This window comes from Clinocottus analis, unplaced genomic scaffold (assembly GCF_023055335.1).
Source record: "Clinocottus analis isolate CAN_PGR_092001 unplaced genomic scaffold, fCliAna1.0.p SCAF_1, whole genome shotgun sequence".
Classification (NCBI taxonomy): domain Eukaryota; kingdom Metazoa; phylum Chordata; class Actinopteri; order Perciformes; family Cottidae; genus Clinocottus; species Clinocottus analis.
In genome coordinates this window covers 2,478,303-2,499,519 of record NW_027175820.1, presented here as the reverse complement: position 1 = coordinate 2,499,519, position 21,217 = coordinate 2,478,303, and the positions used below count along the sequence as shown (strand labels likewise).

Here is a 21,217-nt window from a genome sequence, read left to right as displayed (position 1 = left end):
TGTGTGTGTGCGTGTGTGTGTGTGTGTGTGTGTGTGTGTGTGTGTGTGTGTGAGCTTTTAGAGGCAGGAATGTTTGGCCTCGTTTATGGTTCATTTATGACAAATGAGGTGGACATTGTATTCAGCAGATGGGTCCAAGTTATCTTTTTAAACGTGGTATGTGGAACAAATCTGCTCGCCCCCCCCCCCCCCCATCTCTCCCACCCCTTGGTGAATTGGCCCACCCACCGTAGCGTTGGTGGGAGGGCCACTGGACGTCTCTCTGTCATGTCGTGGTGGGAGCCAGGGCGCCCCACCGCCCGATGTGCGCGCTGCGCGTTCGCCAACCTGACCCGATTTCTGCTCTCTGAACGCTATGCCTCACATGCCATAACTGTCAGTGGGTTTTAAATGGTGTACTTAGTCTTATTCTGTTTACTGGACTTCCTGTTAGGCTGATGTAATAAGGCAGAAATTACAGTCTGACCCCTATTCGTACAAACCGCTCGCAAATGGAGGTAGTTCAGATGATGAATTATGAGGAAAGTCCATTAAAACATGTCGCGCTGCTTGCTCCGGAGCGTGACGCATGAAATGCTCAAACTTTTCTTGAGCTGCGTAGGGGAATTGAAAACGGCAACCCAGACTGCTCACTTCTGCTGCGAATACCGGCAACAATTTGCTTTCGTGTCACAATGAATGCATCGTGCCACGTGACCGAGAATCAAAGAACGTTACAGTAAAGTAGCAGTTGTAGACACACTCGGATGTCAGTGCATCCTTCGCGGTTCTGCACAACTTAAGTGACGATAAACCCTTCAGCAATAGGAGGTTGGAAAAGTCAATTTGACAGTTAAGTGGTTGCCTTTTTGAAAAAAAGATGTTATTTCAAACTAAATGGAAAATTAATAAAGTCCTTTATTTCCTTCTTGCATGTGTTCCTGATGCACCTCTACTTTTCATTTTTTCCTGATTCTCCTTAATTCCTCATAAGGTACTTTTGGTCATCTGGATGACTTGGCGACTCCAAAATTATATTACTAATGGCATTTGTGATGAGTGGTCTGTACACATTTCCAAGTTCCCCCTCTAAGCTACGACACTGATCTCAATACAGTTTAGGCCGTCTTAAGGTGTCTTATTTTAACATAATTTGTAGCGCACTAATGTGAAATTCCGCTTCGACATTTTCAACTTTCTATCCCTCTCGTAGACACGTCATACTTGTTCAACCAGAACAACTTCAAATATGAATGCGATGTTTGCACTGTTTGCTAAAACGGACGGTTAAAAAGATATATGTTTGTATTGTTCTATTGCATTCAGGTTTGTGCCCCGAGCACTTCATTTTAAGAAATGTGTTTTCAACTGATCCGCCCCCGCTAAATTCAGGCTCCATGAAAAAATAAGTGCTAAACTCTCAAAACAATCGCATTTTGAAGCGGAGGCGTAGTTGTTTACGCATATGAGGCATTGCTCTGGAATTTTCCAGTTTGTTTGTAGTTCAGTGCTGCGTGAACCTTGCTTTGCCTCATCGAAAGCCGGCTTCGGCTGGTCGGGTCGGACGGAGGCAACGAGGCTTTTAACTCTGGATTGCTTTTTTTAAATGGCAGTTTTCTGATTGATGCTGCTCTTTAAGTACTGCCAGCCGGCCGGTGCGGCTACCGTTGAATTTGTGTCAGGATGGAAACAAATAAGGGCCCGCACAACGGCACAAATTAATGACGCGTAATTACATTTTGCACTTCCAGTTTCCAGTAGCGCTGGTGTCTCGGCTTTATTGAAACATCTAACTTCATTTGAATTGTCTGTTGCGTAAAGGAAATAAATATATATATTCTTTAAACCCCAACTAGTGCCGGTGGGCCCTTTTTGGTACCGCACAGAATGGGGGAAAAAAAACAAAAAACAATCCATTGATTATTAAGGTCTGAAATGAATCATCAAAGTATTTATCCAAAGAGCCAAGGCTGTAAACTGTGTATGCAGGGTTTCATACGGTCATGGAGAACCTGTAAAAGTCATTCAATAAAATCCCAAAAGTTTTGAAAAGTCATGAAGATTTGTTATGTTCATGTCGTTCATTTATGCTGAGTTTGAAATAATTAATATGCTTTTAAAAGAAATACTCAAAATGTAAGCAGGCATGAGTATATTTATACATGTTTATTCTTTTAATCAAACTATTGTGTCTCATTCATTTGTGTCATTCAAGGTATACTGTATGCTTTGGTATAAACACTCACTTTTTCATGTACACACCGAAATTTCACAAGGTGTTTGGTCAGGGAAATTTGGGTTCAAGTCACGGAAAAGTCATGGAAATCCATTGGTCAAAATGTGTATGAACCCTGTTATGGCGATGAACGCATTATGATGCGTTTAATAAAAATAAAATATTTATCTGGTTAAAAAAAGCACATTCCCGTCTTACATTGAAATAGTAATAAGCATTGCTTACACTACAATGTGCTTAAGTGCAACTCTGCTGGCTCAAGTGACTTGAGCTTGCTCAGCTGAGATTAACTTTTTATGTTTTTTTTGGTACTGTAGTGTGGATGGCAATCATCTATTATATATGCCAGAGTGGGTGTTTTTTCTTCACTTTTTTCACGCGCAAATGATGGTTTCAGTTTTATCTGAATAAGAGTGCCAAAGTGTAATCGTGCTGGCACCGACCAGGCTTCATTTTGTGCTGACCTGCTCTTAACAGCCATGTGCGGAAGATTCCCCCCTGCCCAGAAATAGAGGTATTGAATTTAGTAGCTAGATGAAGGGGGCGGGAGGGAGAGTGGGGTGGGAGATTGACTGTGGAAGGAGAAGAGGGGTTAGTGGTCTGGCTCAGCACACTACAGCTGCCCCACCCAGAGGAAACATTCCAGACAGAATTAAAGAGTTAACTCTTCAAACAGTGAACATTCCCACCGGGGGCTCCCAACAAGAGACAGGGGGTTTGATAGGGGGGGAAGGGGAGGGGGGGGTGCGGCATGTCCGTGTTGTAGTCGGGCTCCTGATTGGTGATCTTTCAATTCATTTCACTCAGTGTCGCAGGGGCTGTAAAAGGAAAAAAACAACAAAGGGCCTGAATGGGAGGAGCTAAATGAGACCCCCCTACCCTCCCTCCCTGGTGCAGGAAGAGACACTTTCTTTTATTTAATTTATTTTATTTGTCTGCGTCCCGAAGGGCACATCTGCTTCTGGCAGACGGGAGGAGGCTTCTTGTGGCGTGTCCAGTCCCCTCATCATGGTCTGGTCTAACGCTGCACTGGTGGGCAATGTGCAGTCTGTCATGATGGATCTGGACTGTGTTCATGGATTCCCTGGTCCTGCACATCCTTGAGGGGATACCTACTGCGATCTCCATTGATTTTAGTTAAAAGTTACGTTTTCACTCGACATTAATGTGTGTAGCGGTTGAGCCGTGATCGGTACGGATCACCCTCTCTTAACTGTGTAATTAATCCGCGGTTCTCACGCGGATTAATTACAGTTTCACGTTAATCACGGCAGTGGGGGATAAAGTTCTGCCGACGTGATCGTTATCCGCCGACGTTCAATAAAATGTGTGATCAAGACATCGGTATTCATGCATATGTGTTAATCTGTACAGATAATACAGATCTGTGTTAGATATATATATATATCTATATATATATATATATAGATATATATATATATCTATATATATATATATATATATATATATCTATATATATATATATATATATCTATATATATATATATATATATATATATATCTCCAGTTGTATGAAGGCAACGTTTTCACAGCAATGCATAATGAATAATAGAGATGAATTGGGCCCTGTTTACACTACCGTTATACATCATTAAAACCGCTAATGACAAGATTCGTTTTGAATCGATATAATACTAACTTTTATTTCTTTATCGTTTGAATTGTGTGAGAGACAGACAACGCTGCTGCTATGACATTGAAATGCTCATTTCCTTTCGTGGCTTTATTATCTATATGCGTTAGTGATTTGCATTGTGGGCATGTTTGCGTAAAGTTGGGCCCCTGGAAGACTGATTGTTCCACAACTCCATTCAGACCCCAGTAGACGTGCGCTAGCCCTTTGACTAACAAATGTCTTCAGGAGAGGAATAAGAATGCTGTGCTCCTCACAACAGACCCCGTTTGATCCGGCCTTGCCACTCGTACCTGCTCAGAGCACACAGCCTCCTTGTAATGGAGTTGTCTGCCTCTCCGCTGAGCTAATCGCTGCTGCAACTTCCTGCAAATTACCTTTTGGATAACCCCCCCCCTCCCTCATGCGCACCGTCGCTGACAGCCACACTGCTCATCTCCATTGACTTGAAAGGCAAAAAGTTCTAGCATTTAAATGCAAATGTTATACTGTACGTCCATTAGATATGTCACACTTTTTTTTTAATTCTTTTTTTTCACCCCTCTAAATCGACCCTGAAGGATTGACTTTCTTGCTTCTAATGGAAACTGAGCTACTGATGCCTGCTGTAATTTGATCAGTTGCTAGTGAAACCGCAAGCCCCCGCCCCTCACACACTACTGCTGGTTTCATTCGTCCTTTACAACTACTCCCACTCAGCATATCTCAACACCTGCCCTTTAATGAAGGCAAACACAGAAAGGGGACTCGCCAAATGAAACGCAGACAAACAAAGACGTCCACTAGCCCCTTTTGGCAGCTGCATTAAGGTAGAGCCAAGGTCAAATGACACTGTTGGGCAAAGTCTCCTTGAGTTTTATATAGGCTGACTGCCTATAGTGATACATACAGTGCACATGTATATAGACTGCGTGTTGTACTGACCCTTGGCACGGTATGCAAGGTCCTGCTGTCCCTATACTGTGTACAGTATGGTTTAATAAGTACTGTGTGGTTAACTTGTTGGGCTGTCTTTGCTTTGTGATCACGTGGTTCCTTCTTTGCATGCGCTTGCTACCTAAAGAGATATTGATGCAAAATAGGCCAAGTTTTGCAGCATGAAACAATGTCAGGTGTAACGATCTTCTTAAAGTCACACAAATGCATTGCAACAATATGATCATCAAAGCTGAAGTCGGTGACATTGGAGAAACTAGTGAAAGTCCACTAGGTTTTAAAAAGTGATCCAACCGATAAACCCAACCTATTGTTGCCAACTCTTTAACCAATATATGTTGCTGATTATAGCATGGTCACCAAAACTATGCTCTTTTCAATACTATTTAGCAAAATAAGCCTTTCGTCTCAAATGTAAAACCAAGCAGATCTTTAAGGACTTTACCTAAATGAAAAAAAAGTTAAGTCTTATTTTTATTTGACAGCTTTTCTGACTTTGAGTGTGTTTGTGTCATTATAACACCCACATTGTAGGATTACTCAAGAGTAGAACAAGTCAAATTAGGTTTGCTGAACACTGCGATATATTTTTTTCAGCCCTCAGGAGAAAAGGCGTTTAAATTAAAAAAAAAAATAATTTTTCGGGGCGTTAAATGAACATTTTAAATAATTAAGTAGTTTGCATTTAGGGTGTAGCCTGGATCATAACGGGGACATAAACCACCGTGACGTTATTGAGATTATCTTAGCTGCAGCCACAACTGTCTCCAACTGGCTAACCACAAAAGATACGGTTTCTTTTGGCTTCTGGCCCGCAACGTCGCTCCTTGTAGAAAGTGCCAAGCAGCGGGGAGGTGTGTAGGTGGAGAGTGAGAGTTGTCTATTGTCAGTCGCTTTTCTTGGCTGCCTCCTCAAACCGCTTTGGCTGAGCTCCAGGCTGTTGTCGGGCCTGCAGGTGCTAACTGGGCCACTGTGTCAAGGCCCTTGGGTAAACACAGCAGAGAAGGAGGTGAAAGAGGTACGGGAGGCTTTCCTTTCACTGTAGCCTGCCGGCTTTTTACTCTGCACAGTCATCGCGCCGCCTGCCAAAATCCCATGTAGTTTATAATAGCATGTGGCCGAGTTGTTTGGCTGCCAAGTCTTCAAACACAAGCCGCGTGTAATCACGTGCTTGTAAGAGGGAGCTACCAGCAAAGGAGGAAGGAAAGGGAAGGAAAAAAAAAAAGCCCTGGCTCCAGCCCAGGAAACGTCACATTACACTGAAAGCAATGTGTTCACGGCTCAGCTTCCAACATTTACACTCTACATTCAGGGCCGTGCACCCCTCCCAAAAGCGGCTCACTTCCTGAATCACAATCAACACAAGAAAGCCAACAGTAAGCAGCGTGTCTGTCAAATGCTTAATCTTGTGCTGGCATAAAAGCTCCTTTTTTCATAAAGGGGGAACAAAACACAATTCCTGTTGGAATGAGCAAAGTTCTGCCCCTTCTGAATCAGTCAACTAATGATTTGAATAAGATTTGTGCCGTCAGTTCATCACTTTTAAGTGCTCTTCATCCTGAATGACTTATTTCCCAGAAGCTCAAGAGCACATCCCTGGTGAATACAAGATTTCAAATGGCGCTTTGTGGGAAAAACTCATTTTTGCAGATAAAAAGCGCACAAGCGTGAGTCAACTATATATTTTTTCAGATTCACGTTTGCATGTATGTTTCTGTGACACACAAATGACTGGCTGCCCTGCTCGTACGAGGTGTGTTGAATCATTTTCAGATGACAGAAAAAACACATCGGGCTCTGACCTGCAGCTGATCTGGTTAATAGTCAATCACACTGTGAATAGCACTATGGACCATGTCAACTGCAGTCAATAATTTCAAAAGCCACGTTAGTAAATGATTAAAGAGGGGAAAAAAAGAAAAAAGGAGAAGAAAATTGAATTATTAACACATGGACTGCAGCGAATATAGGTTATTATAAGAACTACATGCTGTTGCACGGGGAGGCCAATCATCCAATGCTTGATGTCCTTCAGTGTTACGCACTTTTATGATTTGACAGCAGAAATCTAATCTCGCCATCTTAAGCAGGTACCGACTGAGTCGCGTTCGTGTCCGTCTGAAATTGACATAACTACAAGTATCGGATCACGGGGCTCTTTTCTAACAAACATCAGCATATTAACGTGGACACGGCTCAATAATGTTTGTGGCACATTTGGGGATGTCCCAACCCCCAGTGGAGCCAGCCTTGATTTGCCAGCCATCTGGTCAAACAAAGACATCTCAGGTTTTCCTGCCCTAAATAAATGCGATTAGAAAAACCTGAGGGAGCTTTGTGTGAGGATGTGTAGTCGGAGCTTTTGTTTGAAAAAATAAAAAAAGTAACCGATGGCATACAATTTAATGCGTTTGGAGGCGGAGTTAATCATTAATACTTTTGGAATCGGACAAAGTAAAGCTTCACTGAGTGAGCATATGAATAAAAATAAAGACAAGTTAGATCATCAAGTAGAGTTACTTGTGCATTATTGAGTAGTAGAAACGTTAATGACATATAGGCTGGCCGCGCTGAGTTAAATTCAAATAGGGCTCAGTGAATGTACTCTGCAAACAGCTGCTCACCTGCGATTCTGTAACTGGAAACCCTGTATGTCTTTGCATTATTTGTTTTTTACTATTCACAGTATGTTCTTCTTTTTTTTTTGCCGCTGTTGTGTGACATTCAATACAGTCTGTTTGCTCTGTTATCAATATCATATTCATTGCTGCCGCATCAGCCCAATTTCCCTTTGAGAATCATTAGTTTTTATCTTATCTGATCCTATGTGCTGTATTTCAGTGGTGTCTGTATATGGATTGAACTGCAGCACACAGAAGTATAAAGCAGGCTTTTAATTGGGTTCTGTACCCTGAGGCTGCCAACAATTTAATTACATAGTTTGACTAAGCATTATCATTTATGTTCCAAATGTCATGTCTTCTGAAACCAGCTTTGCAGAGAGGCGACCTAAAGAGTTTAAAATGTGTCCTTGGTTGGTTTTCTTGCACTTCTTATAACATAGCTCCTTTTTCTCATTTAAAACTGATCCTCTGATTTAAAAAAATGGGCAAAAAAGAAATACAAATTTTCCTGTGAACACAACTCACCCTGGCCGTGGCACGTCACAAAGTCCAGTTTTGAGTTCATGGGAAATGTGTTATAATTTCCAAACAAGTCAAGTGTAAATTACAGAAATTATAATATTTTAGAGGATTGAGTTTTAATTTTTTTAACCATTGGACTCAAAAGCTTTTTGCTAAACCTGTTTGCATCATGACTACGTGACTTCCACACCGACGACTCAGAACGTTTGTTTTCTTGAATATTTTTTGGCTTAATCATTTTCCACTCTAACCAGGAGTTCTCTTCAAGTTTTTGTGTCTTTGTCGTCTTTTTGTTTTGCCTTCAAGCCTCCAGTAGAGATGTAGTGGCTTGTTGTGCCCCTGGAGATGAGCTCCAGATGCATGACGGGCTGCATCATCCCAGCCGGGGGTCCCTGGGGTTGGGGGTGGGTACAGGCCTGTCAGAGGTGGAATGCCCCTGCACACTTAACGCTAGCTGAGAGGAAACAGATACCGTTGGCTCTGAACGGAAGAAATAGCTCCCTATCGATTAGACTCCACAGAAAGCTGTGAATGCGCTTATGGTTTGAACATTTGATACTGCAAATTCAGAGCGATAATCATAACACTAACTTCTCTGATGGATGAACCACCACCACCAAACGCCCAAATAAAGAAAGTCATTTACCTCACTACAGACGCCATGACCTCTGTCATTTCATATACATTGAGATGTGATGCAGTGAATCATTTGTTTAAAATCTTTTGTTTTGTGAATGTTTTGAGTTCCCGGTGCTGTCAGTGTAATGAGAATGTATATAAAGGCCTATCAGGTCCGTGTGATGTCTCCAGCTTCCATTAGCATGGGGGTGAAGTGGATGCTTGCTCTTTGAGAGATGTGAGATATGCAAGGTATTTTTAGCCAAAGCTTTTAGCGGCTAATAGCTGCTTTGACCCGAATGCAGCCGTATAGCTTCTTGCTTAAAGCCTCATTGATGACAAAAAAAAGTGTGGTTTTATTTTACAATTCGTTTTGCCACAATGTGCTGTGAGAGTATGAGTTTGTGTCCGACTGCTTCTGCATGTTGGGAAAAACTTCATAAATGTTGTCATTGTGCACGCCACGGAGCAAAACAAATGGCTTCTCTCCCATCCCACGCAAGCCTGTGCATACGTTAGTTGGAAAACCGAGTCGCCGGAGGTCTAGCTTCTTATGGTCCAGAAGCACCGCGGGAAAGGGTTAAGTCTGCTGGAGAGTACTGTATGTGGTGGCACAGATGTGATTCACTAAAATGTTTGCTCTGCCTGTGAAAGGGTCTTTGAACCAATGAGTGTGAACTTCTGGCCGCACCAGCCTATAAACGATGCATTTGTGTGAGGCAGCGAAAGGGGCCAGCTAGTGTAATGGGGGATGGGGCCTCTGCCTGTGGAATGTGGTGTCTTGGTGAAAGGGCTGGAGCTGAACAAATGTAGTCAGTTTATTTGGCAAACCCGAGTTGCTGGTCACCAACAGACATGTTTACCCAGGAACTAAATATGTAGATCCACCCTTTTCTTTCAGACTTCAGTCTCTCTCTCTTTCGCTTTCTCGCTCACACTTCTTTTCCTTTTCTGTTCCAATTCAAGTGGTTGTATTGACACGACAGCGTACATTACAATGTTGCTAAAGCATGTTAACAAACAAAGGCAAACAAAAGAGTTGTGTATAGGAATAATATAAGATCTAAATACATAGAACAGATGGTTGTTGCCCTCTTTCGCACTCTATCTGTTTTACTCTCTCTCTCCCTCTCTCATGTGAAATTGGATGAGGTGAAAAAGTGTTGATCAAGTTTTTCCTCTGCATGTGTCTGCCTGCCTGCCTATTTTCATTCTGTCTTTCTATCTGTGACGACCCCCTCCTTCTTTTTTTTTCTCCTCTGTTTCTCTTTTTCAGCTTTGTAATTGGAGTGATTAATGGAGGGAGGGGTGGTCTTGCCTAAAGGCCTGTTTTTCAGTGGCCTGTTTAGAGGTGCTGGGGCCGGGGCAGGTACCAACACGTTCTCCCCCTGGACGTTTAGCCCCTTCGTCCCTGCCACTTTGTCTGTTTCCCCCAAAAACCCAGAAATCTGCTCCAGCCACAAACAGGGCGGCAGGCGCTTCCTGTTCGCCGCTGCTGGGCCCGCTCTCATGTGATATGTGACCTTTTTATTTGGTTATGCTCCATAGTAATTCCTAATGAGAGCAGAGAGTCTGCGGCAGATCTGTTTGTAAGCAGGACCGCTGCCATATGTCTCCCAAGTGGCAGCGAGATTTACTTCCTTCTCGTTGCACTTGGAATTACGATTAGCCGGAGCCTTTTGTTGGCGGTTGTGTATGGGAAGCTCACCAGGAGATCTTTTACAGTATAGTTTGCAGATAAAGGACGCCATCGGCTCATTGCCTAACTTCCCAATGCGCCCCCCGCCTTCCCCTCACCCACTAACCCCTCCCCACGCCAAGAGCCACAATAAATGATCCACAGGGTCCCGCTGTGGGATCAAGGCCCCAATTATTTGATTTGGATTAGAGATTGCTGCCCCCCTCTTCACAATGCTCGTTTTTACAGACACGCTGAGAGGAAGCAGATTCGCTTTCTTTGGAAGACTATAGGCATCTTGTTGTCGAGGAGATTAGGAAACTGGCTTACTACTGTGTGTGTGTGTGTGTGTGTGTGTGTGTGTGTAATCTGTTTTAGTTCCAGTTTTCTTCACAAATACATACACAACATGGATTCATTTTAAATGTGTCTTTATGTCTGGCTCAGGTCGCTGCATTTTAGTCACATTTTAGAGGGAGAAAATTAAGTCAATGTCAAAGTTAAATAACCAAAATAAGCAAGTTTAACTGCCGAGCATGTGCGGACTTCGTTTCTAGCTTCTCGCCATTCATCACTATTGTTGGCTGCGATCCAAATTTCTGCTGGAGTCCTTGATTGTGATTAAATTACTGCCGCTGTGTCTGTTTAAAAGATTTCCCCTGCTGAACTGTTTTGACAGGCAGCAATTTGGCTAAAAAAGATTAGTCCGGGAATGAGATGTTAAGAGTACCTGTGGGATGAGAGGGGCTCTCCTGTTATTGTGAGGTCCTGTTACTGGTGTACAGGAATGTTGGTGATTTTCACTAGCCTCCCTCCCTCCCTCTCTGTGTCTGTATTCTGGTAGCGCTCGCGTTGAGAGCACACTGACATTTTGTTATCCTTGATTTACCAGCTGCGGTTGCTATAGGGATTTTGCCTGTATGTGCATGTATTTAGTTGTTTTATTGAGCATGGGAGTGGCTGTTTACACACTTTTTTTTCCCTCCTTCTGCTTCTTGTATAGCTGCAATTTTGTTGAGGGTTAAACCATGGAAACCTGCACTGCGTTAGTCAAAGTAAGGGTGCCTTTTTTTGGAGGTGAAGGGGTTAGGTCACCCTGTGAGCTGTGATCCTGCCCCTCATCTCGGTTTCCCTGGCGTGGCGGTAGATGACTGAGGATGATGAGTATTGACGTGTGCTGTGAGATTGCGTCCGGAGGGGGCTGGGGACTTCCCTGTGTTTGCACATCCAGGGCTATTGATTTGCCTCCCGTTCAATGGCTATGGCCCAGGGGGATTTGGTCTGCAGTGTGGAGTTGTGTAAAGGAGGACACACACACACACAGAGAGCCATGACAGTAGCTCGGAGAGGGAAGACAGGGGTTAGGGGTTTGGCTCAGGGCTAACAGGGCTCTAATGTGGCACGTGCCTCTCTTCATTAGGCCATGTTTAGTCTGCAGGGTTCAACAAGCTGGCTGCAAAACAACAACTGTTTTCAGGTCCGCTCCACATTTCAGATGAGGCATTGTGTCACTTCTGCGATCCCACAGGTCAGGGTCGCCCTCTCTAAACTTTACACTATAAAGTATGCAATTGGCCGCCGACTGGGGTTGCACCATGTATCGTTTCTGCGTCGACATTGCAATGCGAACATTTGAAACTTTATTTTTCCTCGCCAGGCGCCTTTTCCTTCATAGGCAGTTCGCCGCGGTCGGCTTGGAAAGTGAAAGTTGATTGTGGCACGACTATCAACTGCAGAGACTTTCCTTAGTGTGAAGGGTCTGTGGCATACCCACCTGACCGGTCTTGAAGCGTCTTTGCAGTCTTTACCGCTCATGTCTGCACAACCAATGTGGTTTACTAAAGCACGAAAATAGTTTTTCCTCAGCTCCCAATTTTATTTTCAAAGTGCACCTTTCACTTTAAAATGCACAACACTTAGTGTGTATATTCCAGTCAAATTGTTTTGCCGTGGGCAGGAAAAAAAGATCTGTTCTTAGATGCAATGCGGTTTCCTTTTGAACGATTATGACTCGACGCAGAAGACTCAATTGGAAATTTCAAACTCAATTCTTAACAGTACGATCGCCTCTAACCCTTCCGTGACACCGAGATCTGGAACCGAGATACAACGTTCATCTCTACGTTTTTACAGACACGGCGATACTGAACAACCAAAGCAAAGCTAAAGTTGTGGAGTCACTGAGGAAAGCGGAGAGGATTGTAGTAACACGCTATGAATAGGCCACAAAATCACTTTATCGCTGTCTGTATAGTTTCATCACATTTTCCAGAAAGCATTATTTTACTACAATAGCTGAATGCTCATTGCCCATAACGAGGATTTGTTTGAAGATAACTCTGTATTATTTATTTGTGAATGAGGACAGCTTGTTATGTCGCATGACTCGAAACAGGCTGATTTCTAAGTTTTTTACTACGCGGTCCAATGTAATTTATTTTCTTGTTGGTTCTCTTTGCTGTGATGAAAATGTAACCCTGCAGTTGACACTTCTATTTGTTACTAATACATAATGAATAAAAGATTATGTGAGTAAATTCATCATTAATCATTAAGCATTAAACATATTTTTCATTCGAAGTAGTAGAAGATAAACACAGCAAGAAAAAATTAATCATCAATGCAGCAAGATGAATCGATCATTTTATAAACATTTTTTTCTTCCCGTGCAGCCCTACTGCTGTGCTTTTAACAAAACAAGTTTCAAACCCACCCCCGCTTTTATTATCCTGAGATGATTCCCAAAGTGAGTCGAACACAGTGAGTATTTCCTTTAGCTCGGGGGCTGCTATTTAAGCCCACTCAACCTCCTACTGGAAGAGGCAAAAATCACATGATGCCGTTATTAAGAATGAGCCTCTTCATCTAATAACAGCTCCTCTATCAAATTGGAGAAGTGCTGTCAACATCCTGAGCAATCAATGTCATCCATCCCCCACTCCCCAAGCAGCAGCCATTAACCCTTCTTGTTCCGGCATGCCTGGCCTCACTAAAATGGTGGCTCTGCTCCAGACATCTTTCTATAATGGCTGCGTAGAATTACCCCCGAGCCATGTATCGACATTCAAATAGGAGAGTGTGTTTTTGCCTTCTTTTTTTTTTGTCCGGTGCGGATGGAGGGATATGCAAAGAATGTCAACTTGTTGCAGATGGAGGGGTTGCCCGACAATAATGGCACGTGACTACACAATCCAGATGTTTGAATTTCACAACTGGGGTGCACTCAAAATGTGGGCGTTTTTTTTTTTTTTTTTTTTTTTGAAACAGCAGTCAAATCTTCTGGAATGTCAATTATTTTTAATACTGCACACATTAATTTAATGCTAGTGCTAAAATAACATTTTTATTTTTTATTTTTACAAACTCTCCAGAATAATACACTCCCCCTCCGTACACCTTGGCGATGACCAGCTCACTTCTGGTCATCTATCTTATTCTTATCCCTGATTTGGTGCTGTGTCAGTCACGTATGGCCATAATGTGATTAGGCCACCCACCGCCTGGCCAGTAAACCTGCTAACAGCCAGAAAGAGACGGGGAGAGAGAGAGAGAGAGAGAGAGAGAGAGAGGAAACACGAGCGGCTTAAACACATGAAGGCTTCTGTTTATCCTGCTGCATCCAGCAGCTCAAGCATATGTTGACAATGCATATACATAGACACACATGTTTCATGCTTTATTTGAATATTATAATTTCATTTCAACTAACTGGATTGTAGTTTGGATGAATGTACTCTCAAATAACTCCCCGTAAGAAGCGTCAATTGTAAACAAATAAATAAAGATGTTAAAAAAAAGTATCTACTTTTGATACACATACATTTACCTAAAGTTGTGTGCTTTGAACACTTAATTAGAAACTATTCAGGATGATTAAAGCCCCTGCTTGTATGCCCCTGTCATGACTGTCGGTAGGGTGTGGGAACTTCTTCCTTTTTAAAGAAGTCCTTTCTGGGTGGAGCGCTGGATGTGATGAAGGGGCTAAGGCGACTGATCATAAGGAGTGGTCCCAAAACATCAGTATCCACTCTTAACTTGACAAAAAGCGCAACGTAGTGTTAACATTCCTCAGCTGACCAAGGTCCCAATTCGAGAGCCGACATGTCTATTCACGGTTAACAGCTTCCATGTTTCAATTGCTCTTTTCTTTCGTTGAAGCGGCCAAAGAAGTAGACTTCTTCTGTGGATGCACCTCAACTTGTTTGCAGAACTGCACTTCTCCAACCCAAATGCAAAGAATTAATGATCGTTTTTTTTAGATGGTTTACCGTCAACAGCAGTGCCATCCAGTCAGCCACATGGTGCACACATGTGTTTGTTGCAGACGCCTGCTTGGTCATTGTGAGTTGCTTTGGTGAAGTCTTCTGGTTCAAATAATTGATGACTTTGAAAGCATATCTCTGTTTCTTATTTAGCAACTAGTAATAGTTACCAGCCATTCAGCCTGAGCTTGTCTTTGTGATGCTACGACAGTAGTCAGTCATCCTGATGGAGCAAACTTGGATGGAAAATTCTCGATCATGTTGTAGTAAAACAATTTGATTTAGTGGAACCAATGGGATTTAAAACATTTTTTATACATTTTCCTCTATGAATATCAATATAACCACATTACTACATTTTATTTTGTCTCCCGCCTCTTATCTTTTAACAAATACGATTTGCTGTAATAACTGAACTTAATAACAGTACTTTTTGTACTCAGGATTAACAGGTTGTTTCATTCATTTGCAAATAAGGCACCTCATAAAAGAGCCCGACACTGACTGGATGGTTGTGTTCTGTCCCTTTTTCTTTTCTTTTTTTTTTTTTAGACCTTTTGTTCTCGCTTGATGTAAAGGAACACCTTGACCCCTGCACTCCCATAACACAGTGTCCCTCGTAGAGACAGTGTGTGTATATGCGTGTGTGTGGTTTGGATGCAAACACATTTGTGTTCACCTAACAAATCCAAGGCCAGAAACCCAACAGCCTTTGGCTGTTTTGTACTTTATGTCCGATTGTGACGATCTGGGAGTGAATTCTATTGTTGGAAGAGAAGGCTCATTGTCAGTCACTTTGGATAGGAGCCAGGGATGTCTGTTGAATGACAGCATGTATTAGACACACAGTTCAGTTATTGGAACTGTCAGCGTGTCCTGTATGTACACACACGAGCCACACTGTTGCAAGTATTGTGCATAAGTACTATTTGATTTTAAGATACTTTACAGCCGAGCCGATCAAACACAAAGGTTTATCTACCTGTTATTAAAAAAACTGAATTGCTGTTCTGTACATCGGAGTAGAATTACATGCTGACAAGCAGAATGATGATGTTTCACGTTAAGCTTTATTGCTCCCTGTTTGGTTACTGTGACTAAGATTACATATAGTGTCGACCTCTGGGCCACTGAATAGGGAACATCCAGCATGTATAAAAGCTGCAGAAAGCAAAGGTTTTTTTCTTTTCTTTCATGCATGAGCAAGCATGTGAGATTATACATGGCTGCAATCTGAACTATCTGCTGTTTATAATCATTTATAATGGTTAAAGGTTAACAGAGGCGGTCAGATTGTGTGCAAAGGTCCATAAGGCCTCCGAATGTACCGCACACGGTATATTTACCTTCACATGGTCGATCCTGTTGTAATCTCTATGACATGCTACAGATAATATAAGTTGACGGCGAAATACATTTCTGATGATGAATGAGCTGCTTTTGTGGGCTCATTCTCAGCCCAAGATATCTACAGAGAAGCCGATGTGATGAAATAATCGCTTTTGAAAGTAGATAGCACTCTCACTTTTTGAGGGGATAGCGATCTCCTGGTATGTCTTTGAACATTTGAACATTGGACTTCAAATATTAGTTTTCCCCTACTTGAAATGAAGCATTTGGGAACTGAACTCATCTGGGAAATAACCATTATTGATGGTTAATGATGTTGTCAGTAAGGGAGTTGATTTACACCCATTGCGTTTTTTTTTTTGGTTGTTTCAAAGTGGAAGTGAGGGTCATTTATGTATTTATGTTGACGCAGATATGTCATTTTCTGAAACAAAAGGCCTTTTGTGCTCTCGACCCCGACCCCGAAACGTCCCATTTGCAGCGGGTTTGTAAGTTGATGGCCGGTCAGTATTTGTTTAGCGAGCATGGATGTTGACAACCGTTACACGTACAGAGAGTGAGAGGGTGAAAATGACTTGCTCTCAGGGGCCTTGACAACCTTTGCCCTCCCGGCTCTCATTTCAGGCCTTGTAATTGCCACTGACCAATGGGCTCCCGTTTGAAACTGGACCCCGGGCTGCAGCTATTAACGTCCCCCTCCGAACGGATCTTGTTTTGATTCCTGATGCTTTTATAGGTTTTGTCTTTAGGAGACATTCCTGGTCGGCACATACCATGCACCCCCTTTCTGCCCCCTATTTTCCTTCCTTCCCGTCTTGTGGGGCCATTGCCCCCCCCCCCCTCCCCTTCCCGCTGCCTGCTTGCACTCACAAACATACACACAGCCATGATCAGCCTCTGCAAATGTGTGTGTGTGTGTGTGTGTGTGTGTGTACGCGTGTTAGGGCTACTGACCAGCCCGCCCTCCCCTGGCCCCTCCTGACAGCCAGCTACACTCCATGAACTTGGCCACCCGTCACAGCTGCGTTAAGATTGAAGGATGGGGGGCCCTCGTATCCAGCTGGGTCGGAAGACATGGGTGGGGGCAGGGCCGGCCCAGATGCAGATGGTTTAGGTCAAATGGAGATGTTTGAGGATGAAGGGGGAGGGGGACACAGGGGCTCAGGGGCACAATAACTCCAGAGGTTACTCCTCCAACCCCTGGAAAAATGCACTTCTTGGAGTTTAAGTATGTATTGGTTTTCATGCGTTTGCATTGCAGGATGTTGGTAGTTGTTGTAACTATCTTAGTTTGCGCCGCTTCTTTTTTTTTTTTTTTTTGCGAGACACAAACTTTTTCACCCACGGTCAATGTCAACCTGATGGAATCTTTGCTGGAACTCCAACACACTTTCGACAACACCAAAAAAAGTTGCCGGTCAAAGTCCATTCTTAAGAATTACAAATGTGCGACTACGTCGGTGGTGGAGCCAGACAAAGTCCCCACTTCACTTCCAGCCAGGGACCTCAGCTGCAAGACAAACATGTCTGTGTCCCCTTCACCTCCCCCACCCTATGTTTCCTGTCTCTATATCTGCTGTCGCACTTTAATAAACAAATGATAGTTCCTACTCTCTAGGCGTTTGTCACCACTTTCTGTTTGTTTACGGACTCTACCTGTGTTTACTCTCTCTCTCTCTCTCGTCTGTTGCAGAACGGGAGTGCAGGCTGGGCAGATGAGGCTGACAGTAGCAGAGGAAGAGGAGAGGCCTCCAGAGACTTTGCTAAGGTAAGCGTTTGGAGACAACCGAGAGGAAAAAAAAGCTTTGACACCACATTCATTCTTAGAGATATCAAAGTAGTGGAAATTGTAAATAAGTTAAGTTAAGAGCTTTAACTTAATCCCTATGATGTTGTCTCACGCAACCAAGGATGATGGCTAGTGGTCCGCTGGCCGGTGACGTGCATGTTTGTTTTGTTCCCATGTTCGGAGGAAACGCAGCATTTGCACTGCCAAGAACATTGCCGAGCGCCTTAAACATTTCAAATAGGGAATGTGTAGAGATGTGTAATGAAACAACTTAACATGCTGACAAAGCCAGACGCAGAGCAAGAGGACTGTTGCGACATGCAGCGGTCAACTGACAAGTCGGCACACCATGGCCCTAATAAGCTTCTTTTTCCTCTCTCAGTTGTACGAACTGGACAATGACCCCAAAAGGAAGGAGTTTTTGGATGACCTCTTCACTTTCATGCAGAAAAGAGGTAAGGGCATAAATCCACATCATACTAAGAGGCATTTGCCTCTTTTTGCACAGACTATTGCATACACTTAGTACCTAAATAGTTCATTTGAATCCCTACTCGACCGCCAATTATGACGTACGTTAGTAATTTTCCTCCCTCTGCCTATGTGGAAAAAGCAAATACCACACATCTCCCATGTCTTAAGAGTCGTTTCCTGTCTCGATGTGAGGCGGGGTTGCTATTATTTACTTTATTTCTACTCAGCATCTGAAATTTCACTGTAAATCGGTTGGTGTTCGGCCTACAGCACAAGCGGTTTATTTGGTCGAGGCCCACACAAAATGAGCGAAGACAAAAATGGAAACGTAATAGTCATTTTCCTTGTTGCTTTGTCAAATGTATCGGCTTTTTTCCATAGCTGTGAAGTGTGCTCTGTCGCTGATCAATACAAAATAAAACGTGCTCTAACTCTCACTGGCTCAGAAAATCCCCTGCTAATTCCCCTCACCCAGAGTAAAGCCTTTAAGGGGTCAGCAGGTAAGATCAGCAGGTGAGATCTTCCCCCGGGTGATTCTGCAGGTATCAGAGCCAAGAGGATCTAGCACCGGCCTAACTTATTTAGTTGGCCAACAGCCGGAGAGGCTCAGCTGACCGCGTGCTACTTTGCCACTGCCTTCAAAACCCCTATGACCAGGGCAGCTAATGCACTTAAGCGTCTATCAGACAAATCTGTTGCCAAACAAGTTACATGGCTTGAGCAATACCTCCCAAGGTGAATCACAATGTTATTACAGTGGCGCATACTTCAGATTATGTTTTGGTGGCGTTTGTGATGGGTGATGATGGTCTGCGAGCGTGTGTGTATGTGTGTGTGTGTGTGTGTGTGCGCACGTTCATACTTCATGATGTTTTGTCACAGGTTGATGGGCGATACCATGTATGAGAGTGTGTACGTGATACATAGTTTGTTTAGCCAGACTGTGACGGATGATGATGGTGCAAAAAAGTTGTGTAGCCGTGTGCGTGCGTGTCGGCCAGCTCTCATTCGCACGCGGCTTCCTGAGCGTCTGGTCTGGTCGCAGCACCCGGGGGTCTTGTTTGGAGGGTGATGAATTAAGCCGAGTTGGGGGGAGAGAGACAGCGAAAGAGAGAGGGAGGGACAGGATCTGTCAGGGCCCTCTTAGCATCTCTGTCCGGTGCCAGACGCTGGAGGAGTGGTTGCCTGACCCTTTCCTCGTGCTGGTCAGACGGGGAAATCCATCAAGCTGACTAAAATGCCACCCGACAGCAGATAACTGGCTGATTAAAGTGTGCCATGTCACATTATTCTCACTTGCTTTGCGTTTACTTTAGGCAAGAACAAATGGGTTGAATTTCAAATTTTGTTTATTGCCCCATTGTTTTTGTTTTTTTACACAAATGGGAATCATTCAAGCGTTGATAAAAGAAGAAAAGACAAATTAGCTTGTAAAACCATCCCACCTCAAAGCAAAGACAAGCAAATCACTGCTAACAATATTAACTTTATTAGAACTCTTGTCGTTTCCATTTTTGTTTAACTTGTTTAGCCAAATTACTCTTTCAGAGTGAATGATAGTGAGTGCAACTGGAATCGGCTTGCACGGATCAAGTTCCTGTACCATCATCATCATCATCATCATCAGTGCATGTGACCAGTGTGGGGCGCGGGGGGTGTGGTGGTGCGAGGGTCAGTGGCCGACGACAGTTGTAAAAAAAAACATTACTGTGTCACCGAAGTGCTCAGCTATATAAGAAGAATATTGTAAAGGATAAACGCAGGCTTTTTCTCTTTCTGTTTTGATTTGTGGGTTTTCGTATGAGGGGGAGTGAAAGTGCCGCAGAAGAGAAAAAGAAAAAAAAAAGACTCAGTCATAGAAATGACTGCACCGCGCTTCAAGTGCAGATGCAGGATATGGCCGGGACGCTGCTATTGGCATTAGAGACCATTGTGCAGGAGGGTAGGGTATAATTTCAGCTACTCTAAGGGTGAGTTTGTCTCCCCTCCCTTAAGACGAGAGGCACTTGGCTGACCTCTGCTGTCTCTCGAACCAGAATCTTAATCACAAGGAACAAATTGCTTTGTTGGATTCCCTTTTGCTGTCGTTGCCAGGAGTTTAAGGGATGAAGCGCAAGCCTCGCTAAGCTTGTGTTAATGGTACCTTCTAATTACTGTATGTTTTCCTCCTCCTTCCATTTTATTTCAGATATTGGGGAGCGGGGGTCAAGATTATTGCACGCTTTTTTTTGATGACCGAGTATTTAGAAAGCCTTTTTTTTATTGAATGTTGCTATGTGGAACAAGTGTGTTTGTGTGTGTGTGTGTGTGGGGGGGGGGGGGAGGATAACAGCTGATGATATGGGAAATGTCAGCCTCTTCATTTGACTGACCTTACGAGCCGAATGCTTAAAAAGCACTAGCTCGTTTTGTGAAGCAGATTGGTCAGGGAGAGACAAATGGTGAAGTGCTTTTTCCCACCTCGCCGTGGGGCCTCCAGGCCTTGAGAGGAAAGCTGCAGCGGAAGGAAAACTTACGAGGGATTCCCATTTCCTGCCTCTACGCTTAAAAACAGGCACGTGTGTGTGTGTGTGTGTGTGTGTGTGTGTGTGCGTGAGTGTGAGAGAGTGTTAATGGCTGAGGAATTTTAGCAGCTGTCCTAAAGCCTGTCTGTGCGTAAAGGGGCCCATTGATGGGCTCTGAATCACAGAAATGGCAGACGCCACACATGCAGATCCTCTCTATCTTTTACTTCTTCGCTGACTACTTCAACACATCGCTGGGACCCTTTTCGCGCTCGCAATTGATAATTTCGCACTACTATTTGTTGCTCTGAATTATTTTTTTTTGGAGGAGCTCAACTTTGTTCCACTGTCGTTCGCTCCGGCTACAAATTTCCGCTAATGGCCCGCGATATGTAACTGTAATGTAAATGCACAAGGCCTCCTCGTGTTGGAAGAGTGTGGGCGGAGGATATTGGCCTTCAGAGCCACTGTCCATCATATCCATTACAGGTTGGTTATTTTGTGCCGTTTCACGCCCACGCAGAGCGCTGAGAAAAGCTCCGACGCCATTAACCACCTCAAAGGTTTGGATCGAGCAGATGAGGGGGAATG

At 43.5% G+C, this 21,217-nt stretch overlaps 1 protein-coding gene across 3 annotated transcripts in view; it reads left to right on the top strand.

The window, feature by feature from the left end:
- LOC137785415 (AT-rich interactive domain-containing protein 3B-like) overlaps positions 1-21,217 on the top strand; it is a 44,227-nt gene that overhangs the window by 5,422 nt on the left and 17,588 nt on the right. For all 3 annotated transcript variants that reach the window (XM_068576637.1, XM_068576619.1, XM_068576628.1), the window contains exons 3-4: positions 17,553-17,627; positions 18,031-18,103. In XM_068576637.1, the coding sequence (XP_068432738.1) occupies positions 17,553-17,627; positions 18,031-18,103 (148 nt within the window). The remainder of the gene's footprint in view (positions 1-17,552; positions 17,628-18,030; positions 18,104-21,217) is intronic.